The sequence below is a fragment of the Corvus brachyrhynchos genome, unplaced genomic scaffold (assembly GCF_000691975.1).
Source record: "Corvus brachyrhynchos isolate BGI_N302 unplaced genomic scaffold, ASM69197v1 scaffold96, whole genome shotgun sequence".
In the NCBI taxonomy this organism is placed as follows: Eukaryota; Metazoa; Chordata; class Aves; order Passeriformes; family Corvidae; genus Corvus; species Corvus brachyrhynchos.
The window spans coordinates 40,008-61,594 of NW_008238370.1; the positions used below are offsets into that span (position 1 = coordinate 40,008).

General features: G+C 57.5%; 2 protein-coding genes across 2 annotated transcripts in view; both read right to left on the reverse strand.

Moving 5' to 3' along the window:
• Positions 1-8: 8 nt before the first annotated feature.
• CD79B (CD79b molecule) lies at positions 9-4,768 on the reverse strand. The gene is made up of 6 exons (XM_008635254.2): positions 4,593-4,768; positions 2,784-2,825; positions 1,612-1,920; positions 975-1,093; positions 658-699; positions 9-335 (listed from the first exon to the last, which is right to left on the reverse strand). Exons 1-6 carry the CDS (start codon positions 4,657-4,659, stop codon positions 237-239), a joined length of 678 nt encoding a protein of 225 aa, XP_008633476.1. The 5' UTR covers positions 4,660-4,768; the 3' UTR covers positions 9-236.
• Positions 4,769-7,919: 3,151 nt separating this feature from the next.
• The window catches only part of SCN4A (sodium voltage-gated channel alpha subunit 4), a 41,266-nt gene continuing 27,598 nt past the window's right edge, over positions 7,920-21,587 (reverse strand). The window contains exons 17-26 of the mRNA XM_008635244.2: positions 18,373-18,502; positions 17,906-18,060; positions 16,617-16,790; positions 15,845-15,967; positions 15,333-15,611; positions 14,071-14,124; positions 12,474-12,611; positions 11,819-11,923; positions 10,874-11,144; positions 7,920-10,441 (exon numbers count right to left, since the gene is read on the reverse strand). Of these exons, the coding sequence (XP_008633466.2) occupies positions 9,252-10,441; positions 10,874-11,144; positions 11,819-11,923; positions 12,474-12,611; positions 14,071-14,124; positions 15,333-15,611; positions 15,845-15,967; positions 16,617-16,790; positions 17,906-18,060; positions 18,373-18,502 (2,619 nt within the window). The 3' untranslated portion in view covers positions 7,920-9,251. The remainder of the gene's footprint in view (positions 10,442-10,873; positions 11,145-11,818; positions 11,924-12,473; positions 12,612-14,070; positions 14,125-15,332; positions 15,612-15,844; positions 15,968-16,616; positions 16,791-17,905; positions 18,061-18,372; positions 18,503-21,587) is intronic.

A 21,587-nucleotide genomic window follows, 5' to 3' on the forward strand; every position in this document is an offset into this window, starting at 1 on the left:
TTGGGGTGGGTCAGGGGGGGAAGGGCCGGCGACAGCCGGGGCGGGACAGCCTCGGGTACACAGCCCGGACACGTGAGCGCCCCAGGGCAGCAGGGTCCCAGCCCTGAGCTGGGCTGTGCAGGTGTTGGCAGCCTGGGACAGCAGCCCGGGATCCAGGCAGAGCCGTGCTCCGGGGGATCCGTCCCCACGGGGGCTGGCAGGGTGCTGGCAGGGCCTGGCAGAGGGCGCAGGACCCCTCACTCTTCACCTGGGTGCTCCCCCACTGTCCACTTGGCCTTCACGTCCCGGAAAGGAGTGATGTCCTCGTAGGTGGCCATCTGCTCCACCTCCAGCCCCTGCAGCAACCACAAGGAGGGTGAGACACGGGAGGAGGCTCCAGCCACAGCACATCCCTTGGGACACCCAGCTGGGGACCCTCCCAGGCTGTTCCCCCTGAGGCTGGAGCAGCTTCTGACAGGGAGAGGGGATGGAGAGCTTGGATGTTGGATGTGCACGGGGTGCTCCTTGGGGCAGCTCGTCACAGCTGATGGGTAACTCGGGAGGAAGGTGCCCAGATCCTCCTCCCAAGGAGGGGGCCCCAGCAGACACCCAGCAAGGGCACCACCCCTGTGTCAAGGCTTGCGGTGACATTAGGGAGGTCCTGCTGTCATTAATTACCTCATAGGTGTGGTCCTCCTCCGGGCTTTTCTTCTCTTCACCCTACAGAGAGGACAGTCACAGGTTGGTGTCAGCGCCCACCAGGATCCCCTGTCCCCAGCCTTGGTCCTCCAGGCCAGGTCCCACCGCTTCCACAGGCAAATCCATGGAGTCCCACACAGCGTCTGAGATGGTTTTTTCCCCACTTCAGACATGCACGTTCCCACCCACAACCCCAACCCCATCCCATGCCCAGGACTGGCGTGCCTGGGATGCACTGTGGGACACTGCTGAGCGCATCTGGGGACATCCCCTCTGCTGCAGGCACTGCCACTGACCTTATCTAGGAAGATGAGGATGGGGATGCTGATGAAGATGATGAGCAGGATGGACTGGATGATGATGATGGCGTCTTTCAGCGTGTTCCTGTTCTGGACCTGCTTGATGCTGCTGGTACCTGGCAGCGACAGCACAGGGAGAGCCCAGGTGTCACCTCTATGCCAGGCTGCAGGGAGAGGGACGAGCTCGCCACGGCCAGAGTGTGTCACCAAGGGGCGATCTGGGGACCAGGGTGACCTGTCCTCTGCACTGGGAGAGACCAGAGCCCTGCAGCTGCCCCCAGGATTGGCATCAGGGATCAGCTCTGGGGTGGGACACCTTGGACAGCACCCAGCAGTCACCAGGAGCAGGACAAACCGGATTTGTTGGAAGAACATGTCCCTGGGGGGTGTTTTTTGCAGGATGGACATGCCAGGGCAGACCCAGGGAGGTTCTCCTGCTCCTTGGGGCCAGCAGTGAGGAACAGAACCTCTGTAGTGCCATGGAGCACCCACAGCTGGGTCTGAGAGGGTCCCACCAGCACAGGGAGGGGAGGGGGTGTGGGAGCACCATATGGGGTTCATATGGAGGGGAAAATGGGAGAGGAGGAGAAAAAGCATCTCCTGGTGCGCAGGAGGACGGGGAGCTGCCGCTCACCCATGACCCGCAGCTCTGTCCCACATGAGTGCAGCTCCTCCTTCTTCTCCAGGTCCTTCCTGTCACACACGTAGATCCCGTTGTCCTCGTAGGTGGCCCTGAAGAGGGTGAGGTTGATGGAGCTGTTTGTCCTCTCGATGCTGTAGCTGGGTGTGCTCTGATCCAGCACAGAGAAGTCATTCCTGTCCTCTGCTGTCTTGTACCACTTCATGGTCTGGGGCTCCTGGGAGTAGCAGATGAAGTGGACGGGCATGTTCTTCCTGATGGCCACGTACCGCGGGTTCTGGTGCACCGGGGGACACCTGTCACCTGCAGGGGACAGGGCTGTCACTGCGGCCACCCCCATGAGAGCCCCCCCAGCACCTCCCAAACAAAGAGCTTCCCATTTCCATGCTGCTTTTGAGCATCCAGCTTGGTTTTGGTGAATTATCCTCATCCCAGGCTCCCCAGGGAACGGTCCCAGCCCCAAGGCTGCCAGAGCTGCAGGAGCGCTGGGACAGTGCTGCCAGGGATGCCCAGGGTGGGGTTGTTGGGGTGTCTGGGCAGGGCCAGGCTGGGACTGGCTGATCCCGGGGGTCCCTTCCAATCAGGATATTCCAGGATTCTATAAAATCTGAGGCTTTTGGTGGAAGTCTGCTTTTAATGGAAACTCCAATTTTCCGTGGGAGTAGCTTTGCTCCAGTACTTCTGTCCTGCTTCCACCCCTCTCTGGGCACATTTAGTTAATCCCAGCTCCAAAATTACAGATGGTGGAATCCCAGCTGGTTTCTCTCTTGCTTCCACTTTTTTTTTTTTTTTGCCTTTTGCTCTATTTTGTATTTTTTTGGCCATGTTTTAGTCCCAGGGTGGTGACTTTGAGAGCCTGTTTGGGTTGCAGAGGTCACCCCTAGAGCACTGTGGGTGGCACAAGGACAATGGCACAAGTGCTGTGGCACAAGCCCAGTGCTGGTCCCAGCTCGGGACCCATGCAGAGGGAAAACCTGTTGGTGCTCAGGAAAGACACAGAGCCAGCCTTGCAGAGGGAGAGGAAGGTGCAGGGTTGGGGATGTCACAGCCTGGGAATGGCCTCTGTGTGGGGCAGGGCCTGTGGGTGGTGGGACAGTGGCTCTGAGGGGACAGGAGGGACCCTGGGGGACACAGGCAGGGGAAGAGCCCAGCAGATCTGAGGGTACCTGTGTTGTTCCTGGTGTTGTCCTTCTCTGCTGAGGTCCCACCTGCAAGACAGGAGAAGGGCCCTGAGATCGTGGCCAGGAGCCCACGAGGGTGTCCCCAGGGGGATGGACATGCCCTGGGCCCTTCGTGCCCACTCCACCTGGGATGGAGCTCTGAGGAGCAGCAACGCAGCCCTGCTCAGAGGGCCTGGGGCAGTGCAGATTTGGGTACAAACCCTTCTGTTTCCATCCTCTCTCCTGAAAGTTTTCCAGGTTGTTTCCTGGTTGATACCCCAGGGAAACCTGCTCTCTATAATGTCCCTGAGGCTGCCACCTCTCGGGAAGGCTCCAGATACTCCCAGCTCTGCATTTCCACTCTCCGAACCAACCAGAAACCCTTCCCTGCTGGCATTTCCTGGGCTTGGAGCCCTGCAATGGCCAGGGGCTCACAGATCCTGGGGCCACGCAGCCCCCTGGGACAAGGGCTGTGTGTTGGTGCTGTGGGACATGCACTGCAGGAAGCGGGGTGAGGTGGGGACCCCCCCAGCACCCACGGGTGCCCTGCCTGCAGCTCCAGTGCCCCTGGGCCTGGTTCCTCTTGCTGCAGCTGGGCAGGAAGCCCCAGCCCTGTTTACTGCCCCGCTTGAGCGCCCAGCTCCCTCCTCTCGATGGAGATTCACCAAACCTCCCCTGCAAACCTCCCCCTCCCCAGGAGGAGAAGAAGGAACAGAAAAAGAAGAAGAAGAAGAAGAAAGGTTCAATTCCCCAGCCTGTGGTTGTGCCACCCTCCTGCAGATCCCTGGGACTTCCTGGCTTGGACAAGGCCTCCTCTCATTTCCCCAGAGCCACTTCCAGATCCCTGCTGCCCTGTTCACCTTCGGCACTGACACCTCTGCAGGCAAATCCTCCCCTCCAGCCCCGTTCCATTTTTTTCCAGGATGGGAGATGCCCTTTGTCCTGGCTGTGCATGGGGTGTGTGTCCCTGTCACCCGCAGTGCCACCGGCCAGGTTCTCTTGGTGTTTCTAAAGGAGGACCAGGCTGGTCCCTCACACCCCTCCAAGTCAGGAGTTCCACTGCAGCCACAGGTGGGCTGAACTTCCCCCGTCCTCCCCTGAAGTCGTCATGAGAGCCAAGTTCAAACCTTGCAGCCTCTAATCCATGCTGGACTTGTGTGGCCACTACAGAAACCCTTTAAATGCCCTTTGTCCCGTGGGCACACGTTTCCCTCCGAGAGCGGGATCTGCTGCAGGTTCTCGTGGCTGTCCCTGCACCAGGCAAGAGGAGCTGGAAGGGGATGGGAGCCACGTCCTGGGTTTTGCTGCTGCTTCTCCAAGGGGAACAGCGCAGGGATGTTCACACAGACCCCACAAATCACCCTAAAAGCCTTTTTCCTCCCATTTCTCCTCCGCTTGTGGGCACTGAACCCCACAGAGCAGAGATGTGGCTTGGCCATGGCCTCAGCGATGTGCCAGCCCCATCCCCAGGCCTCTGAGAGCAATAAATGGTTAAAAAAACCTCAACAACCCTTCTTTCCTGCCACCTGCAGCCCCAGCCACGCCGGCACTGCAGCCGCTCGGCCAAAGCCACCTGCCTGCCCCAGAACGCACCCCGAGGGAAGCAAAACCCAGACCCAGGGCAGGCACTGGGCTCCGAGCCCTGCGTGCCCTGCTGGGCTCCCCGGGAGCCTCCCAGCACAGAGCAGGGCTGGGAGAGACCAGCACAAAGCTTAAAATTAATGGCCCGAGAGGCAGAGCTGGGGCAAGCCCCCGAGCAGGGGACACAGCCCGGGGCATTGTCCTGGCTCCGTGCAAACCCCGTTTGGTGCCTACCTGTGAGCAGAGCCAGCAGCCCGAGGGTCACCGGGAGCAGCCAGAGCCTCGTGCCCACATCAGCCATATTTCAGTGCCCGGGGCAGGGAAACATCCACGCTTTGCTTCTGCAGAAACAGCGGCTGCTCCCACTGCCCTGGCCCAGTGCCTAAAAATGGCAGAGCTGCTGCTCTGTGCACGGCCCCTTTCCTGCTCATGTAAATCCTCCCCGCCGGGGACTTTCCCTCGGGGCTGGTTTTGAATGCGGTGCAGACGCTGGGGCGGCCGTGCCTGAGGGCTGGGCACCATCCAGCCCCGGGTCCCCGGGCACTGGCCATCCTCCTGTCCCTGGGCACCATCCAGCCATGGGTCCCCGGGCACTGTCCATGCTCACATCCCTGGGCACTGTCCACCCTCCTGTCTCTGGGCACTGTCCGTCCTCCTGTCCCCGGGCACCATCCAGCCCCGGGTCCCTGGGCACTGTCCAGCCTGTGTCCCTGGGCTTCATCCATCCCCATGTCCCCGGGCACTGTCCATGCTCACATCCCTGGGCACCATCCACCCTCGTGTCCCTGGGCACTGTCCATGCTCACATCCCTGGGCACCATCCACCCTCGTGTCCCCAGGCTGTGCTCCCTGTGGTGCCAACATTCCCTGGAGGTGGCCAGGACGGGTGTGGATCTGCAGCGGAGCTGGGGGTGAGCCCATCTGCACAGCAGGGGATGCCAAAGCTGGGCTGAGCATGGGATGTGCCCAGGAGTGGTGCTGCCTGGCCACATCCCTGTGGGGACAGGATGGGGGTGACACCCCCAGGGTGTCCCCCCAGCTCCACAGGTCCCCCCCAGGGTGTTTGGCCTGAAGGGGATGGGCAGGGATTGATGCTGGCCCCGTAGCCAAGGGTTGCAGCAGGGATGGGATAAGAATAGGGGATGTTTGTGGGGTTGCTTGTTATGGAGTGCAGCGGGATGGGTCCCCCAGCTCCCATCCCTGCAGCCCAGGGACTCCAGAAATCTAAAATCACAGAAGTGTGAATCAATCACAAAATCATTATGGTTTGAAAAGGCCTTTAGGATCGCCAGCCCAGCAGCACCACCATGATCACCACTAACCCAGGGCCTCAAGTGCCTCATCCACACGTGTTCTGAGCGCTTCCAGGGAGAAGACGAGAGGGGGAAATGGCCAAAATAAGGAGCCCCTTGAGTGCCAGCTATGTCCACCCGTGTTCCACGCCCCATTTGCCACTTCCAAGAGCCTTCTCCATGAAACCTGTGAGCCAGCCAGGCCCCAGGGAAGCACAAGGAGCCCCCCAAGGTGAGCTCTGGTGCAGAAACAGAAACAGTTTCCCCCAGGCCCTGCCCCCCTGGCTGGGCTCGTTACCAGCTGGGGGTGAGCACTGAACTGTAACTCCAGTGAAAAACACCTTTGGGTACTTCTGCCAGTCGTGTTGGTCCCCAGAGCCCAGTGCCACTGCCCGGGGCCTCCCCAAACCTTCATCTTCTGCAAGCTGGGTGGGTTTTTGCCAGTTCTGAGCATGTGATGGGTGCCGGGAACCAGCCCCAGCCTGACTTTGCATGCAAAGGGACAGGAAGCCAGACAAATAAAGTTTTCCAGAGAAAAAACGGCTCCATCAGGGAAAGATGATGGGAGAGGTGCCTTCTCCTGGTGCTGTACAGGATCCCTGCTGCCACCACCCCTGGGTCTGGCTGGAGGAGCAGAGCCTGGCCCTGGTATCCCAGCAGGGCAAAGGGAAGGGATGCCCACGTGCTTGGCAGGCTTTGCAGGGGTTTTTATCAGGCTCTGGGGCTGCAGATGGGAGCTGGGATGCTGGAGGTGCCCTGTGGGGTAAAACCAGGAGTGGGGCACAGACTGAAGAGGGTTTGCAGTGACAGTGGCCAAATCATCCCCTGAGCTGCCCGTGGGCTCCTTGGCACCCTTGAAAGGCTCAGAGGGGCTCGGTGTCCCCTAAGGCCCCTGTGCTTACAGCACCCATGATGTGGGGTGTAGGGGGACCCACGGGGAGTGTCCCATGTCCCCACGCCTCTTCCCCTGGGCCACTGTGGCTCCACAGCTCCCAGAGCAGAGTCACAGCCGGCAGCAGCGCCTTCCCCACTGTCCCCAGCCCATCCCTATGCATTGGGGTTTGGGTTTCACCCACAGGTGGGTGGGCTCTGCCCCTGCAGCCCCTGCGTGGCACAGGCTGCTCTGCACCTGGATTACGCCAGCCCTGGGACGAGCTGTTCCAGCAGCAACGAAAACAGTGGCGAGGCCGAGCCGTGGCCCCTGGGGACGTCAGTGGGGCCCAGGGGCGGCTCCTCGCTGACGCAGAACCTGCTTCACCCACCCTGTCCTCTCCCAGTGATGTTCACCTGCTCCCACGTGGCTGTTGGGGTGGGGTTGGAGCCTGGTGTGGGGCAGCTTGGGGGGATTGAACCTCCTCCAAACCCTCCTCTGTCTTGGGGGAGCCCACAGCAGCATCTCCTGTGGCTCCTGGAGTCTACGAGCACCGAGGGCTCCAGGGGATGGGAACATGAGCAGAGCAGAAGCTCTGGGAGCTGGGTTGGAGGTCCCAAGGGACAGCCCTGGGGGCCTCCTGTGCAGGATGAGATCCCCAGGCCCTGCTGAGGTTGACAGGTCCAAGGCCAAGCACAGGGAGCAAAGGGAAGGGGTGTTCACCCCTCCCAGTGCAGGGAAAACATTTCCCCCCCCAGCACACCCAGTATCGTAATAACAGATCATTTACAGTTGTTTATTGTAAGAAATGTACAAAGAAAAACAGCTTTAGCTCACACAAACCCTGCTCTGGGGCATTTCCCCATCCCCGACGACACAAACGTAGAAGCAGCATCAATTGTGAACCACGATCCGGGCAGGGACTGCTGTGCCAGGGATGCTTCCCATGGAAACACCAGCGACAGCAGCTCCAGCTCCTGCTCCAGGGAGCACCGACATGGAAATGAGAGCACAAGGGCACGGGACGAGCTGAGCATCCCCAGCTCTGCCACCTGGCTGGCGGCTCATGGCTCCGAGCCAAGCTCAGCACCTCTCCTGGCCAGCCTGGCCACGGGGCATCCGTGACAGCAGCGCCCAAAGCAGCCCGGGAAGAGAAGAGAATCATCAGAGTACAAAAAGACAGAGCCTTTGGCTTCAGGAACAGCCCTTGTTTGAACTGGAAGAGGTTTTGGTTCGTTTGTTTTGATCTCAAGAGTGGGGGAGTTTCCCTCTTGAAGGCAGAAAGTGGTCAGAGGTGAACTTGGGGCCTTTTGCATGTTTTTCACAGAATCACAGAATGGGTTGGGTTGGAAGGACCTTAAAGCTCATCCATTCCACCCCCTGCCAAGGGCAGAGACATCTTCCACTGTCCCAGGCTGCTCCAAGCCCCGTCCAGCCTGGCCTTGGACACTGCCAGGGATCCAGGGGCAGCCATGGCTGTGCCAGGACCCTTTTCCTTGATTTACTTTCCTTTCGCTCACCTGTGTGAAGAACAGCAAGTCCCTTTTCCCCCTGGGAAAATGCTCCTCTGCCTGGAGGTTTCCTGGTGAGGACCTTCCTGGCCCGTCCCGAACGTGCCACAGGGGCCTCTCCACAGCCCCAGCCTAGGGGAAGATGCTCTGCCTGAGGATTTTGGGATTCACACCCCAATGGGGTCGTTTATTACATGGAGCCACCTGGGGCTTGGGTGGGATTTAGGGGACCCCTAAAGCAGCTCGTGGAAAAGATCGTTCAAACATCTGCTCCGATCCTTTGGGGTCCATCTCATTAATTAATACTAATGAAGAGGACATTGGGAACGCCAACCAAGAGCGCTCCAGTGGGACCATTCCTCTTGCAACAGGGCTAGAAAAAAAGACCCTTGAGAGTTTTGTCCCTGGGACTGGGGATTCTTGGAGGACGTTTTCCAAACCCTACCTTTGCTTTCCTGCCACAAACCCTGGATGGAAACGGGAAAACAGAGTAAAACCTGACTATAAATAGTGTTTACATTCGTCCTGCAGAGACCTGAATGATTTCTGGTTTCAATGCATATTCAGAGACCTTGAAAACCTGATATTTAACCCTGAGAACAAACCTGCAGATGCTTTGCTTTGGCTTTGCAAACCAATTTTTAAGACAGAATTGCACTTTCTCTTGTACGTAACAAAAAATAATCATCAAGCTTATTCAGAGGTTCAAAAGAAAGGTGCTACTTTAAGACTTTGAAGATTTTTGTTCACAAAACCTTGTGTTTTCCGTAATTATTCTTAATATTATTTCACTTGGCTCATCTCTCACTGGTTGCTTGGCTGCACTGTGGAAGAATAAAATACAGGAAAATCTCTTAACTGTGAAATAACATTAATAAATAATTACTTTAAGTGAAAGGACAACCATACTCTTCTGTTCGTGTCTGAAAAACATCGTTACCGTGATGAGATCATTTCAAAACTAACTTGTTTCTCTTTCACTGACAGCAGATTTCACATTTGAGTTCTCATAAGAAAAAGAATTAAACTCTTTGCAAGTGCAGTGGGCTGTAAAACGCAGGATCAGGAGGAGATCCTGCTCTGAAAGTCAAGGTGGTTGCTTGAAATATCTGAAATTAGCTCAATATCTAAGATCTAAAGATCTGTGCATGGAAGAGCTTTGAACAGGAGACACAGATGAAGCCTCTTTGGGCTGGGCCAGAGGTGGAATCTCCTTGTGCTACACCAGCGACTCTTTCACCACGCGTTCCTTATCCCAAGCTCGTGCTTCCTCAGGAGCATCCTGGCGCGTCTCTGAGCTGGGAATGGGCTCGAGGCCCAAGGCAGGGGCTGTCTCCACATCTGTCCCAGTGTTCCCATAGATCTCCTGCATTTTGGTGGCGATCAGCCCTTCCTTCTCAGGCGCGTCCTCGCCCAGGGGGTCCTGGCTGTGCCTGTACATGTAGGACGCCTGCTTCACCGAGCGCCTCAGGAGGTACCTCCGGAAAGCCCTCTGGATCTTGGTAGCACAGACCTCCTCGTGTTTCCTCTTCAGGGTGGTGGTGATGGGTTCATAGGAAACCTTCGAGGGGTTGGCAGCCATGAACTTCTCCTCCATGGTGGCCTTCAGGGCATCCATCTCTCCCGAGTCTCCCAGCACTTCCTTAGTCAGGGCAAAGAGGATGTCTAGGCAGTGGATTTTGTCCCCAGCAACCATTGGTAGATCCATGGTGACGAGCTTGATCTTGTTGGGCTTGGGAATTCTGAGTGGCTCCTGCAAGGTGTCCACAAAGTCAGACAAGGTGCTGTAGGCGATGAACTGGGTGGCGTCTGGGTCAAACTTCTCCCAAGTTTCATAAAACATTTCAAAATCGTCTTCGCAGAGGGGCTCGCTGCTCTCCTCCGTGGCCACGTTGAAGTTCTCCAGGATGATGGCGATGTACATGTTCACCACGATGAGGAAGGAGATGATGATGTAGCTGCAGAAGAAGAAGATGCCGATGGAGGGGTTCCCGCAGTCTCCTTTCACAGAACTCCCGGGGTTCTCCAGCTCAGGGTCGCAGTCCGGGGGGCCGCTGTTGAGGATGGGGTTGAGGAGCCCATCCCACCCTGCTGACGTGGTGATCTGGAAGAGGCAGATCATGCTGTTCCCGAAGGTTTCGAAGTTGAAGATGTCATCGATCCCCGACTCCTTCTTGACGTAGGCAAAGTTGGACATCCCGAAGATGGAGTAGATGAACATGACGAGGAAGAGCAGGAGGCCGATGTTGAACAGGGCGGGCAGGGACATCATCAGGGCAAAGAGGAGCGTCCGGATGCCTTTGGCTCCTCGGATCAGCCGCAGCACGCGGCCGATCCTCGCCAGCCGGATGACCCTGAAGAGGGTGGGGGACACAAAGTACTTCTCGATGATGTCCGAGAGGACAATACCTGTGGAGGGATGAAGGACAGGTGAGTTTGCTGTGCCACCAGTGGGAGGTGAGGGGGAGCTGCTCTGCTCTGTCTGGGCAGACACAGGGAGGTGAGGCCACCTCTGATAGCTCCTCCAGTGACACGGAAAACATTAAAAAATAACCTCCGAGCACAGGCCCAAGGGTTAAACTCTGGCTGCTCTGTTTCAGAGAAAGAGAACACCAAGGGAAATAACACCAAGAAGGAGCAGAGAGATCCCCAGCCCCTCACCCTGGCCTGGGGTGGCCTCACATCTGTCATGTCTCAGGGTCCTGGGGGCTTGGCCCTGCTCAAAGGGTCGGTGCAAGCAGGGTCCAGTGACAACTTGGTGGCTGTGGATTGGTGAGACCATTGCCACTCTTCATTGTCCAGTGGGATCCCTGAGGGAGTGGTGGGAGCAGCGGGACTCACCCAGGATGGAGAGGATGACCACCACGAAGTCGAAGATGTTCCAGCCCACAGTGAAGTAGTAGTAGCGCAGGGCAAACATCTTGAGCACGCACTCCCCGGTGAAGATGACGATGAAGACCAGGTTTATCTTGTAGAGGACAGAGGTTTTGAGCTCGCTCTGGTCATCTGTTTCCACCATCATGGTCACCATGTTCAGGCAAATCAGGATCATGATGGTGATGTCAAACACTTGCTTGGTAACGAAGTCGAACACCTTCCCTTGGAATTTGTTCTGCCATGAGGGACACGAGGGTGATGATAGAGCACCAGAGAAGAGGTGGGAACACATGACAGACACAGCAAAACAAAAACACAACAGAAAGAGAAGAAGGAACCATATTTGCAAGTGTGGGAAACCTCAGGGTTGTGGCCAGCACAGCCCCAAAAGTTACGGGGGGAGGATTCCCAGCACCTCTCAGGATGGAGCACCCCTGGGAATGCCACGGCCAGGAGGAGTGGGCACAGGGTGCAGACCTTGCTAATTACACCCACAGCTGATAGGGCACAAATTAACACACGGGAAGGACCTCACTTGTGCAGGGATACAAAACCCAAAGCACAGCTGAGAGTGTTTTGGCTGGACCAGGGTCCCTTCTGGGGAGTTGAAAGCTGAGCTTTCCTAGAGCCCAACTCCCTTCCAGAGAGGAGCTGGGGGGAGCCAAACTAGGAAAAAAACCAAATTCCTGAGAAAGAAACCCCATCACTGCCCTTGCCAGCAGACCCAGGGCTAAAGAGCAGACCCAAGGGAGGTGGCTCTTGTGAAGCCCCAGCTCTTGGCTGGTTCCTGTCTGAAGAGTCACAATGGGGCAAATGGTCTTCCCTGGACCCTTCTTGTTCCCTTTGGGACAGCTGGTGGCTTGCAGTGTTCCCCGCGTGCTCCGCTCCAGGAGGATGAACCCAACGTACCGATGGCCTGGGGATGGGCTTCTGGGGTTTCTTGGATCCCAGCTTCTTCATGGCATTGTAGTATTTCTTCTGCTCTTCCGTCATGAAGATGTCTTTGCCTCCAAAGTACAAAGGGAATCACTGCTGTTAGTCTCGGGAATTCTCCTCTTCCCACCAAGTGTCTCTGAGCACGTCCCTTCGCACCAAGTATCTCCAGCCCCTCAGAGACCCTGCTGGGAGCAAGGTGTCCTCTCTGTGTCCTGCAGACCTCGCTCAGCACCACCAGTGTGCTCAGCTCTGCCCACCCTCCACCTGCTCCCTGCCCTGGGGTGTCAGTCCTGAGCTGCTGGCTTGGAAGCAGAAGTTGAGTCTCAACTTAGTCCACAGAAAAATGATCCCGGGGTGGGAAAAGAAAATAAAAGTGATGGCCCAGGCAAGAGAAAACACAGCCTCCCTTTGCTTCCTCCCTGTGCACCCATAACTTAAGTCCTCTGTAACTGCTATGACCAGGACACAAAGCCCCACATGCCGTTTGTCCAGTGCAGGAAGCCACTAATGGATAAGAATCCTGGGATCCATCCTAATCCAGGGCATGGTGGCCCTGGCCCCATCACCCCACCACTGTGCTGGCCCCCTCCAGCCTAGAGCAGCACCTCAGGGGCCAGGAAATACTCATCTTTTTCTTCTGCTGGTTGAAGTTGTCGATGATGACGCCGATGAAGAGGTTCAGGGTGAAGAAGGCACCGAAGATGATGAAGATGACGAAGTAGATGTACATGTAGAGGTTGATCTCGTACTGCGGCTGCTCTTCAATCTGGCCAGGAGAGATGGGAAAAGTGAGACTGATTCTGTCCCCAGAGGTGGTCCCCAAGCCCCCAGACAAGGGCTTGTGGTGTTTGGAGAGAGCCAGGAGGTGGCTGCTCCAAAACTTTTGGCCGTGTGTTCCCAATGAGAGCAGCCACGGGAAGGGACATCCATGTGACACCAGTTGAGGGCCAAGGACATCCTGACCCCTGATCCCACAGCACGGGCAGGGGAATGGGAAAGGATGTCCTTTGCAGTGATATTAATGAGCAAATGAGTTTCTAATCAGCTGATTATGAATCAACGGCTGAAATTTATCTGAGAGGGGAAAGGAAAAGGGTGAGTCCATGGCTGTGTACATGATGCCCAAGCACAGCGGGGTGGCACAACCCTGCACAATGCTCCTCATCCTGAGGAGCACCCCTTAATCCTGCTCTCTGACCAGAGACATCCCAAGGTGACCCCATTGACTTCCCCCATTTTGAGGAAAGCTCTTGGCAGAACAGGGAGGATTTTCTCCCAAACCAGCTTTGCCCCAGGTGCGGCAGAGGCCTGAAGGATTTTCAGAGGGTGATGGAAGGATGCTAAAAAAGGCAATGAAAACAACCCTTCAGGCCTGTGGGTGTGTGGGGTGACCCCCAGTGTGATTGGAGAACAGTAGGAAACCCCTCCTGCTGTGGGGACAGTTTTGGGGATGGATCAAAGTAGGAACAGCCTTTGCACAACACTCTTCAAACACCTGGGCTTTTTTAACAACTCACTGAACCCAGTGGTTGAACCCAGTGGTTGAACGCTGGCTGCTCTCTTCTCATAACCCATTACTGCTCAAGGCAAGCCAGGCACTTTCTCCAGGATGGGATGAGCTTTCCCAGCTGGAGGGGTCAGGGAGGACATCAGGTCACAGCAGAAGGAAGGATGAGCCCTCCAGGTTGGAGCAGTGGGGGCAGAGCAGGGATTTTGGCTCCTGGAACTGAAGCCGAGCAGACTCAGCCCCAGCTCTGGGGCGGGGTGGGAGCCCAGTGTGGGGCCTGGACACAGGTGACAATGACATGGGTGGCACAGGGACACGTGGCTGCCCTTTTTGAGGCCGTGCACCTCAGCAGGGGGACGTGGTGGCTGCCCAAGTGTCTGAGGCCAGGTTGGACAGAGCTTGGAGCACCCTGGGAGAGTGGAAGGTGTCACTGCCCACGGCAGGGGATGGCACGGGATGGTTTTTAGGGTCACTTCCAACCCAAACCGTCCTGGGATTCCATGAGCTGATACATTTTGGGGGTTTCTCCACCCTGTAGCCCACAGCCTGGCTGAGGTCATGGGTGGGATGCAGGCAGCTGCCAGCACCACAGGGCAGAGCCAGAGGTGATGCTGTAGCCAAGGATCCGTCCCAGCCCCAGTTCTGGGACCCCGATCCCAGTCTGCCAAGGGGAATCCAACCCCTGGAATCAGCAACGTGTCCCTGCGTGTCCCCTCACCTCGCGTGAGTCCACGGCTGCGTACATGATGTCCATCCAGCCTTTGAAGGTTGCCTGTGGGAAGAGGAACGGTCGGACTTGGAGTCTTTTCCAGCATAAAGGATCCTGTGATTCTATGACAGTGGAGAAGAATGGATTTTCTGGGAGGTGTTTGGGGCTGGGAAGAAAGGGAAGGTGATGGGGGTGTGTGGGGTTTAGCTCTGAGCACTCCTGCTTCTCTGTGGGAATGGCAGGAGAGGGACATGGGTTGAACCCACAAGAAGAACGTCCCAGAAATATGGAAATTCACATGTGAATATTCATGGACCGTTCTGGGGCTGAGGCTACCGGCGACTTCCCAAAACACCACTGCAAACCAAAAGATGAAATTGACTCTTCTCTCCCTTCTCCTGTTGACTTCAAAGTCATTTTCCCAAAGGCAGAGCTGTTCCAGGGCCAGCTGCCTCCTCTCCAGTCCCAAACTGTGCCACCTCCATAGCCCTGACTTCCATATCCTGGCTCTGGTTCTGCTGGATCCCCATCCCAGTGGGGCGGGGGACTACACCAAATATTTTACAGGGTCCTTCACAGCCTTTTGCTGCTGATTTGTTAAACAAAAGGTCTGCACATCTTGTTTCCTGAATCTGATGGAACAACAAGGCTGAAGAGGAAGCTGAATTTAGAAGCAGGGTCATCAGCTGGGGTTATTTTCCGATGCTGCAGCCACCAGTTCCCCTGGATGCGATGGGAGTAGCCCCAGCCCACCCCATAACGGAGCTCACACCTATATTTTTATTAAAGCTGTGGTGAGCAGTTCCCCTTTGCTGCCCGGCCCAGCTGTGGGGAGTTCAGTGGAACCCGGCTGCCCACAGGGGACACGTGCGCCCTTTTTCCAGTCGTCACCCGCCCCACGCAAAGCCCCACAGCCTACGGCTGGAGCAGACTGAACTTTCCAAAGGGTGTAGGGGTGACAGAGCCTCTCCTCCTGACTCCTGCACCCCGTGCTGTGCAGAGGCTGCTCTGCCGCGCCAGCCTTGGTGCTGTCTGCACCCATCTGTAGCAGTTCCCTGGTGACACCTTCCCCTCCCATCTTCTACCCTGTCTCTTTTCCTCCTTGGCTAGGAGAAAACCCCTTCCTAAGGGTTTTTTTTTGGTGTGAAAAACCAGCTTTGGAGCTAAGAAGCAGCTAAGAAACCCCATCCCACGTCAGCCCTGATGCTCATCCCACTGCCCTGCTAGGGCTCCACGCGTCTTGGACAGTGACAACGGATGTTGTGACGTACCACCTGCAGCAGGGACAGGTATCCCAAGCCCACGTTGTCGAAGTTGACCTTGACGTTGACCCATCTGACCTCGTTGGTGTGGAGCAGGGCCATGCAGTCGCTCTTGTTGTTGACCACGTCGATGTCGAAGAGCTCGCCCGTGGTGGTGTTGACACACCTGTAGTACTTCCCCGCGAACAGGTTCACCCCCATGATGCTGAAGATCAGCCAGAAGATGAGGCAGACCAGCAGGACGTTCATGATGGAGGGGATGGCGCCCAGCAGGGCGTTCACCACCACCTGCAAGGGGAGAAAACACCTTGGGGGGCCTGGATGGGGCCTTCATGTTCCCATGCCCCAACCTTGCCCTTCCCAGCAGCACCGAGCGGGGTCAGACTGGACCAAAGGGACCTTAGCATTGATCCCACCGATCTGGAGGCCCCTGAAAACCAACTGGGATGTCCCTGGTGTAGGGGACTGCTGAAGGCTCTCATGTCCCTGTCAGGGCCAGCAGCACATGGGGACGCACTTACCCTCATGCCCTCAAACCGGGACAGGGCACGCAGGGGTCGCAGAGCCCTCAGTGTCCGCAGGGATTTGATGGCTCCCAGCTCGGAGTATCCCAGCCAGTTTGCTGTCAGGCTGATGAGGGACACCTGGAAGAAGCAGCCCAAGTGATCAGCAGCACCTCAGGTGGAAACACAACTGCAGCTCCTGCCCTTCCCTCTCTCCTGGGTCCCTTAGGCTGGTGGTCATCCTCTAGCCCCAGGACACAGACATCAAGTCCTTGGGGTCCCTGGTGACCAGACACCTCAAGGGTCACAGAATCCCAGAGTGGTTTGGGTTGGAAGGGTCCTTAAAGACCATTCAGTTCCACCCCCTGCCATGGGCAGGGACACCTTCCACTACCCCAGGCTGCTCCAAGCCCCGTCCAACCTGGCCTGGGACACTTCCAGGGATCCAGGGGCAGGGTGACACCTCTTGAGTGTGAGGGTGGAATTGATGTGGACACAGAAAGGACAGGAAGGACAGATTGCTCTGTCATGGAGCACTTGGGAGCCCTTGTGTCCCTTCACAGCTTTACTTTTCTGGTGGAACAGCAGGGGCTGTTCTTGGCTTGGGTGTAAAACAGAAGAGTTTGAAAGTGGAATGAAGTGGTCCTTCCTGTCGGGACCATTATTTTAAGTAATGTTCTAAGCTCTCATTCCACAGCCACCCCTTTATCCTCCAGAACACAATCTGGGTTCGTTTACAACAGCCCCCAATGCCCCCAAGCCCCTTGGCTTGGCCCTGCTCATCACATACATCCACAATGAGGAAATCCAGCCAGCACCAGGCATTGGTGAAGTACACCTTGAAGCCGTAGGCCACCCACTTGAGCAACATCTCGATGACAAAGACGTAGGAGAAGACCTTGTCTGCGTATTCCAGGATGGTGCGGATCACCTTGTGCTGCTCAATGTAGATGTCCTCGAAAGCCTGCAAGGGGCATGGAGCTACGTGACAGTCATCCTTCCACGGGACCTGTGGCATCCCAGGGCACACCCCCGCTGGCATCCCCCTGCTTTCCCCAGGGCTCAGGAAGCTGGGAGCCTAAGGATGGCTGGCATTTATTCATGGACCTGATCAACGTGGGGTCCAACTCCTGTTTGCAAGTCCCTGTTGGCTTTGTGGGGTTGGACCCAAAGCGAAGCTTCACTGAAGCCAAAGTCCAGCTGCAGCCAGTTCCTGGGTGTCTCAACTCAAACCCCAGGATGCCTACCCACACCTTGGGATGCTTTGGGAGGTTTGAAAATGCCCTGAGGAGTTTGGGTGAGTGCTACACCCCTGTGTTGGGTAAGCAGTCAGAGGTAGGGGCGTGGTGACCAGGTGTTGCACAGCTGGCGTAGCTCAGCTTTCAATTCCTGCACCAGCTACAACCTCAGACATCCCCAAACCACCTCAGAGCGAGCTGCAGACATGTAAAGTGTGTCTGAAAACCCTCTCAGTCCCTCTGTTCTCCTTCCCTCTCTCTTCACCTCCAAACCTGAAGAGAAGTTGGTGTTTCCTGGGTTAAATCCGGCCCAAACACTCGGCACCAGCACCAGGCCAACACACAGATGATGAATTAGGCTGATTTAATGGAACACCTGGGTTCTGAGAGGGGGCACCAGGGGCTGATGGAGGTGCTGAGCAGCAAAATAAAAACCATGAACTGCTTGTCAAGCACCTCCCAGCAGCTGGTGCTGGCGGTGGTGAAATGAGGACCCACACGAAGACGAATAAATGGTTCAGGTGGTTCATAGTTGGCATAAGAGCAGGAGTGGGGGCTGTAGGCAGTGGCATCCCCTCAAGCCCATGGACCACATGGTCCAGAGATGCTGGGGAGGGGTGACCAGGGCGTACCACAACTCCTGGAGGATGTTTAGATCCCCTCACAAGGCTGTACCTTGGTCTGACCTGAGCCAGATGGAGTTTGAAGTCAAACATCTGCCCACAGCTGGGTCACTCGGCACAGGAGATGCCCAGGTCCTGGGCTCTGTCACCTCCCTGGGCTCCCCCAGGCTGGGGAGCTGCTGCAGAGCCCTTGGGACAGGGGGAAAGGTGGCACCTACCAGTGCCCCACTGCTGAGGAGGATCATGAAGACGATGAAGGTCTCGAACCAGTCGTGCTCCACGATGCGGAAGCAGGTCTTCCTGAGGTTCCACCAAATCTTCCCCTTCTCACTGGTGATGTCCACGTAGAGGCAGGGAAACCTCTTCACACAGCCTGGGGACACAGGGCCTGGGGGTCACTCCTAGCCAGGGTGGTCCCACTATTCCCAGTTTTATTGGCATTTTAAACCATCCCTGGCGGAGGTTGGACCAGGATCCTGCTGGGCTTAGGTGGGTGCATGAGGGGAGCTCCATGGGGACATCTCTGTGGTGGTACAGGAGGATTTGGAGTTCTGGCTGAGCTCGGGGAGCCTGGGGGTCCTTGTGCTGCAAGAATGGGCTGGCAGTGGCCCCTCCACGCCCTTTTCCCCTCTCCACACCCATCTCCCCCTGCCCACAGGGTCTCCAGCCCTGCTCTGCCCCTCACCTTCGGTGAAACATTCCTCGGGCTCGTTGCTCTCCTCGGCCGCCTCGGCCACCTCCTCCTCCTCGGGCGCGGGGGGTTTGTAATCCACTGTGCTGCACACGGATGAGGCGTTGTCGCTGGACAGGGGGTTCTGCAGAGGGACAGGAATTCAGGCTGGGCTCCGGGGCTTTGGCTGCCTCCAGCCATGCTCCTCCTCCCCCAGAGAGCCCAGGCAGGACCAGGTGGGTGCTGGGACCCCCTTGTTTGGAGGATGCTCCGAGTCCCCCTCCATGGACACACAGCCCAGAAGCTGCTGAGTCATCCAGGGCTGCAAACCCTGGAGGATTGGTGGTATCTGAGCTTTGCTTTTCACCCAGGTTCAGAGGAACAGAAGGTCCCTGATCCCAGCCTTCCTCCCAGCACAGCAGCTCCATCTCGCATCCACCCGTGCCACCACCTCAGGCTGATTTTCTCACCTCCTCCTCCTCCTCTGTGTGTCCCCATCCAGGAATTGCTCTGCCAGCCCCCCTTTGGTGCAGAAACCCAAGCAGCCTCTCCTCTGTCCTCCCTCTGGCTCGGCTCGTGCCAAAGGGCCCTCAGCCCAAGGTTCACCCAAGTTCAAAACCTGCATCCCAAATACCTCTCCAGCTCCATCCTGCTCCACAGCTCCGCTTGGCTGCCTTCCCAGACACCACTCAGCAAGGCCCAGAGGGGCTGATAACAAGAGAAAACCTTGGCAAATCCCCTGGGATTCTTTTTCCTCCTTTTTTTTTTTTTGCGTTCCGAGAAGCCCTCGTGCAGCACTAGAGGAACCAGCAGATTCCCCAGCCCTGCCTCTCCTACCTGGGAGCAGCAGGAACCAGAGGATCCTGGGTGGGTATTTCCAGCACAGGAAGGTGTTGGCTTACACGGGAAGGAGATAATCCTCCCCCCAGGCTGCTCCTGCTTTTGGTAGTGCACAAAGGAGCTGCTCCAGCCTCCAAAAACCAGGGAAAAGCCCTGGGGGTAAACTGAGGCACCGTCACTGCCTGCTGCTTCAGGGGCCACAGCCGCATCTCCGCGAGATGTTGCTTTGGGGACCTTTGGGGACATGCAGGAGAGGACACAGCAGCAGGGGTGGCACCAGCTGTCAGCTGGTGGCTCCCAAGGGCCACGGGGACCACCCTCAGTGAGGCTGGGCGGGAGGGGCAGGAGGGGCAGGGGGATTTGGGAGTCTCAGCACGGAGCCAGGCAAGCTGTGACCCCAGGGAAGGACACACAGGAGCCACCTGCCTCCAGGACAAGCCTTACAAAGGGTCAGGGTGGGGACAAACCAGTGCAACTGCCCTGGAGATGTGGGGGAAGGTCCAAAAGGGCCTTGGACGGCTCATGGAATCCAGGAGTTCTGTGGGTGGAGCTCGGGGCAGGTTCTCTTGGGTGGGGACAGGGATAAAACCCATCCCTTGGGGCTCCTGAGCCGTCGCACTCCTGGAACCAGCAGGTTTGGAGGGCAATTTCCATTACACACCCGGTACAGCCTCTCCAGCCCGGCTGGGGCTTTCCCCCAATCCAGAGCTTTCCCATCCTTGGTGCTGGACGCCCTGACTCACCCCAGGACCCCACAATCCACAGCACTGAGAATCATGGAATTGTTCAGGCTGGAAAAGCCTTCTGAGACCATCGAGTCCAGCACTGCCGAGGCCACTGCTGACCCCTGTCCCCAGGTGCCACATCCACACGGCTCTTAAACCCCTCCAGGGATGGGGACTCCACCCCTGCCCTGGGCAGCTGTGCCAGGGCTGGACACTCCTTTCTGTGAAGAAATTTTCCCCAATATCCAACCTAAACCTCCCCTGGCCCAGCCTGAGGCCGTTCCCTCTCCTCCTGTCCCTGTTCCCTGGCAGCAGAGCCCGACACCCCCGGCTGCCCCCTCCTGTCAGGGACTTGTGCAGAGCCACAAGGTCCCCCCTGAGCCTCCTTTGCTCCAGCCTGAGCCCCTTTCCCAGCTCCCTCAGCCCCACTGACAACACCCCTGTGCTGCACCACATCCCTGGAAACATCACCCTGCCCTGCAGGGTGGGAGCCCCAGGGGAAAAGCCCCTGGAAGAGCCCTGGGCCCCGGCACTGATTCTGCGGAGCCGCAGACCGGGCTGGCGCCTCCTCGCTGCTTTGAGCTGCAAAACAGAAATCCACCGCCAGATTGCGAAATTGCAGCTGCGATGATCCTGCCGCTGTCATTTCCCCGAAGAAGAGCTTTTCTTTGGAAAGGAGCTGCTCTGGAAGCGGAGAGGATTTCCCAGCGTTGTCTGAGCAGCCCGTGCGGAGAAGCGCCGGGGTTTGGGATCGTCACGGCGGGAGTGTCCCCGGAGCGGGCGCTGCGCGGGGCTCTGGCTCCATCTGGAGCTGATTCCCGGTGTGTGAACACACCCGGCTGGCACCGACTCCCCCCGGAACAGCGCAGGGCTCCCAGCAATTAGCACCTGGCTGCTAATTGTCATTTCATCTTATATATACAGGCTGGGAGAGCGGAGGATGTTCAGCCTGGAGCAGGGAAAGGTCTGGGAGAGCTTCGAGCCCCTTGCAGGGCCTAAAGGGGCTCCAGGAGAGCTGGAGAGGGACTGGGGACAAGGCATGGAGGGACAGGACACAGGGAATGGATCCCAGTGCCAGAGGGCAGGGATGGATGGGAGATTGGGAAGGAATTGTTCCCTGGGAGGGTGGGCAGGCCCTGGCACAGGGTGCCCAGAGCAGCTGGGGCTGCCCCTGGATCCCTGGCAGTGCCCCAGGCTAGGCTGGACATTGGGGCTGGGAGCAGCCTGGGACAGTGGGAGGTGTCCCTGCCAGGGCAGGGGATTGGAACTGGATGGTCTTTGAGACCAATTTGTCATTCCATGACAAATCGAAGCCCATCGTTTCCCCTGCCTGGGCTGGGCCCCTGTTTTTAATGCACGCCCTTGGCTCCCACCTGAGTCAGCTTTGACTGAATTTAGGCACCAAACCTGACAGCCCCGATGGGCTGAACTGGTCTTTACGGGTTGAGAGGTGCTCTTTGCCCCCTGCATGTGCCGGGGATGGCTCTCAGAGTTTTTCCATGCAGTATTTCGGAGCCGGTGCCATCAGCTAAACCCAGCCCAGAGCTGTGCCAGGACAGGGCCAATGGCTGCACACCAAGGTTTTCCCACCTGCTGGGAAGCACTTCGTGGTGGCAGGGAGCTGAGGTCCCTGGGGACCCCATGGAGCTGGCAGGGGGTGGGGGC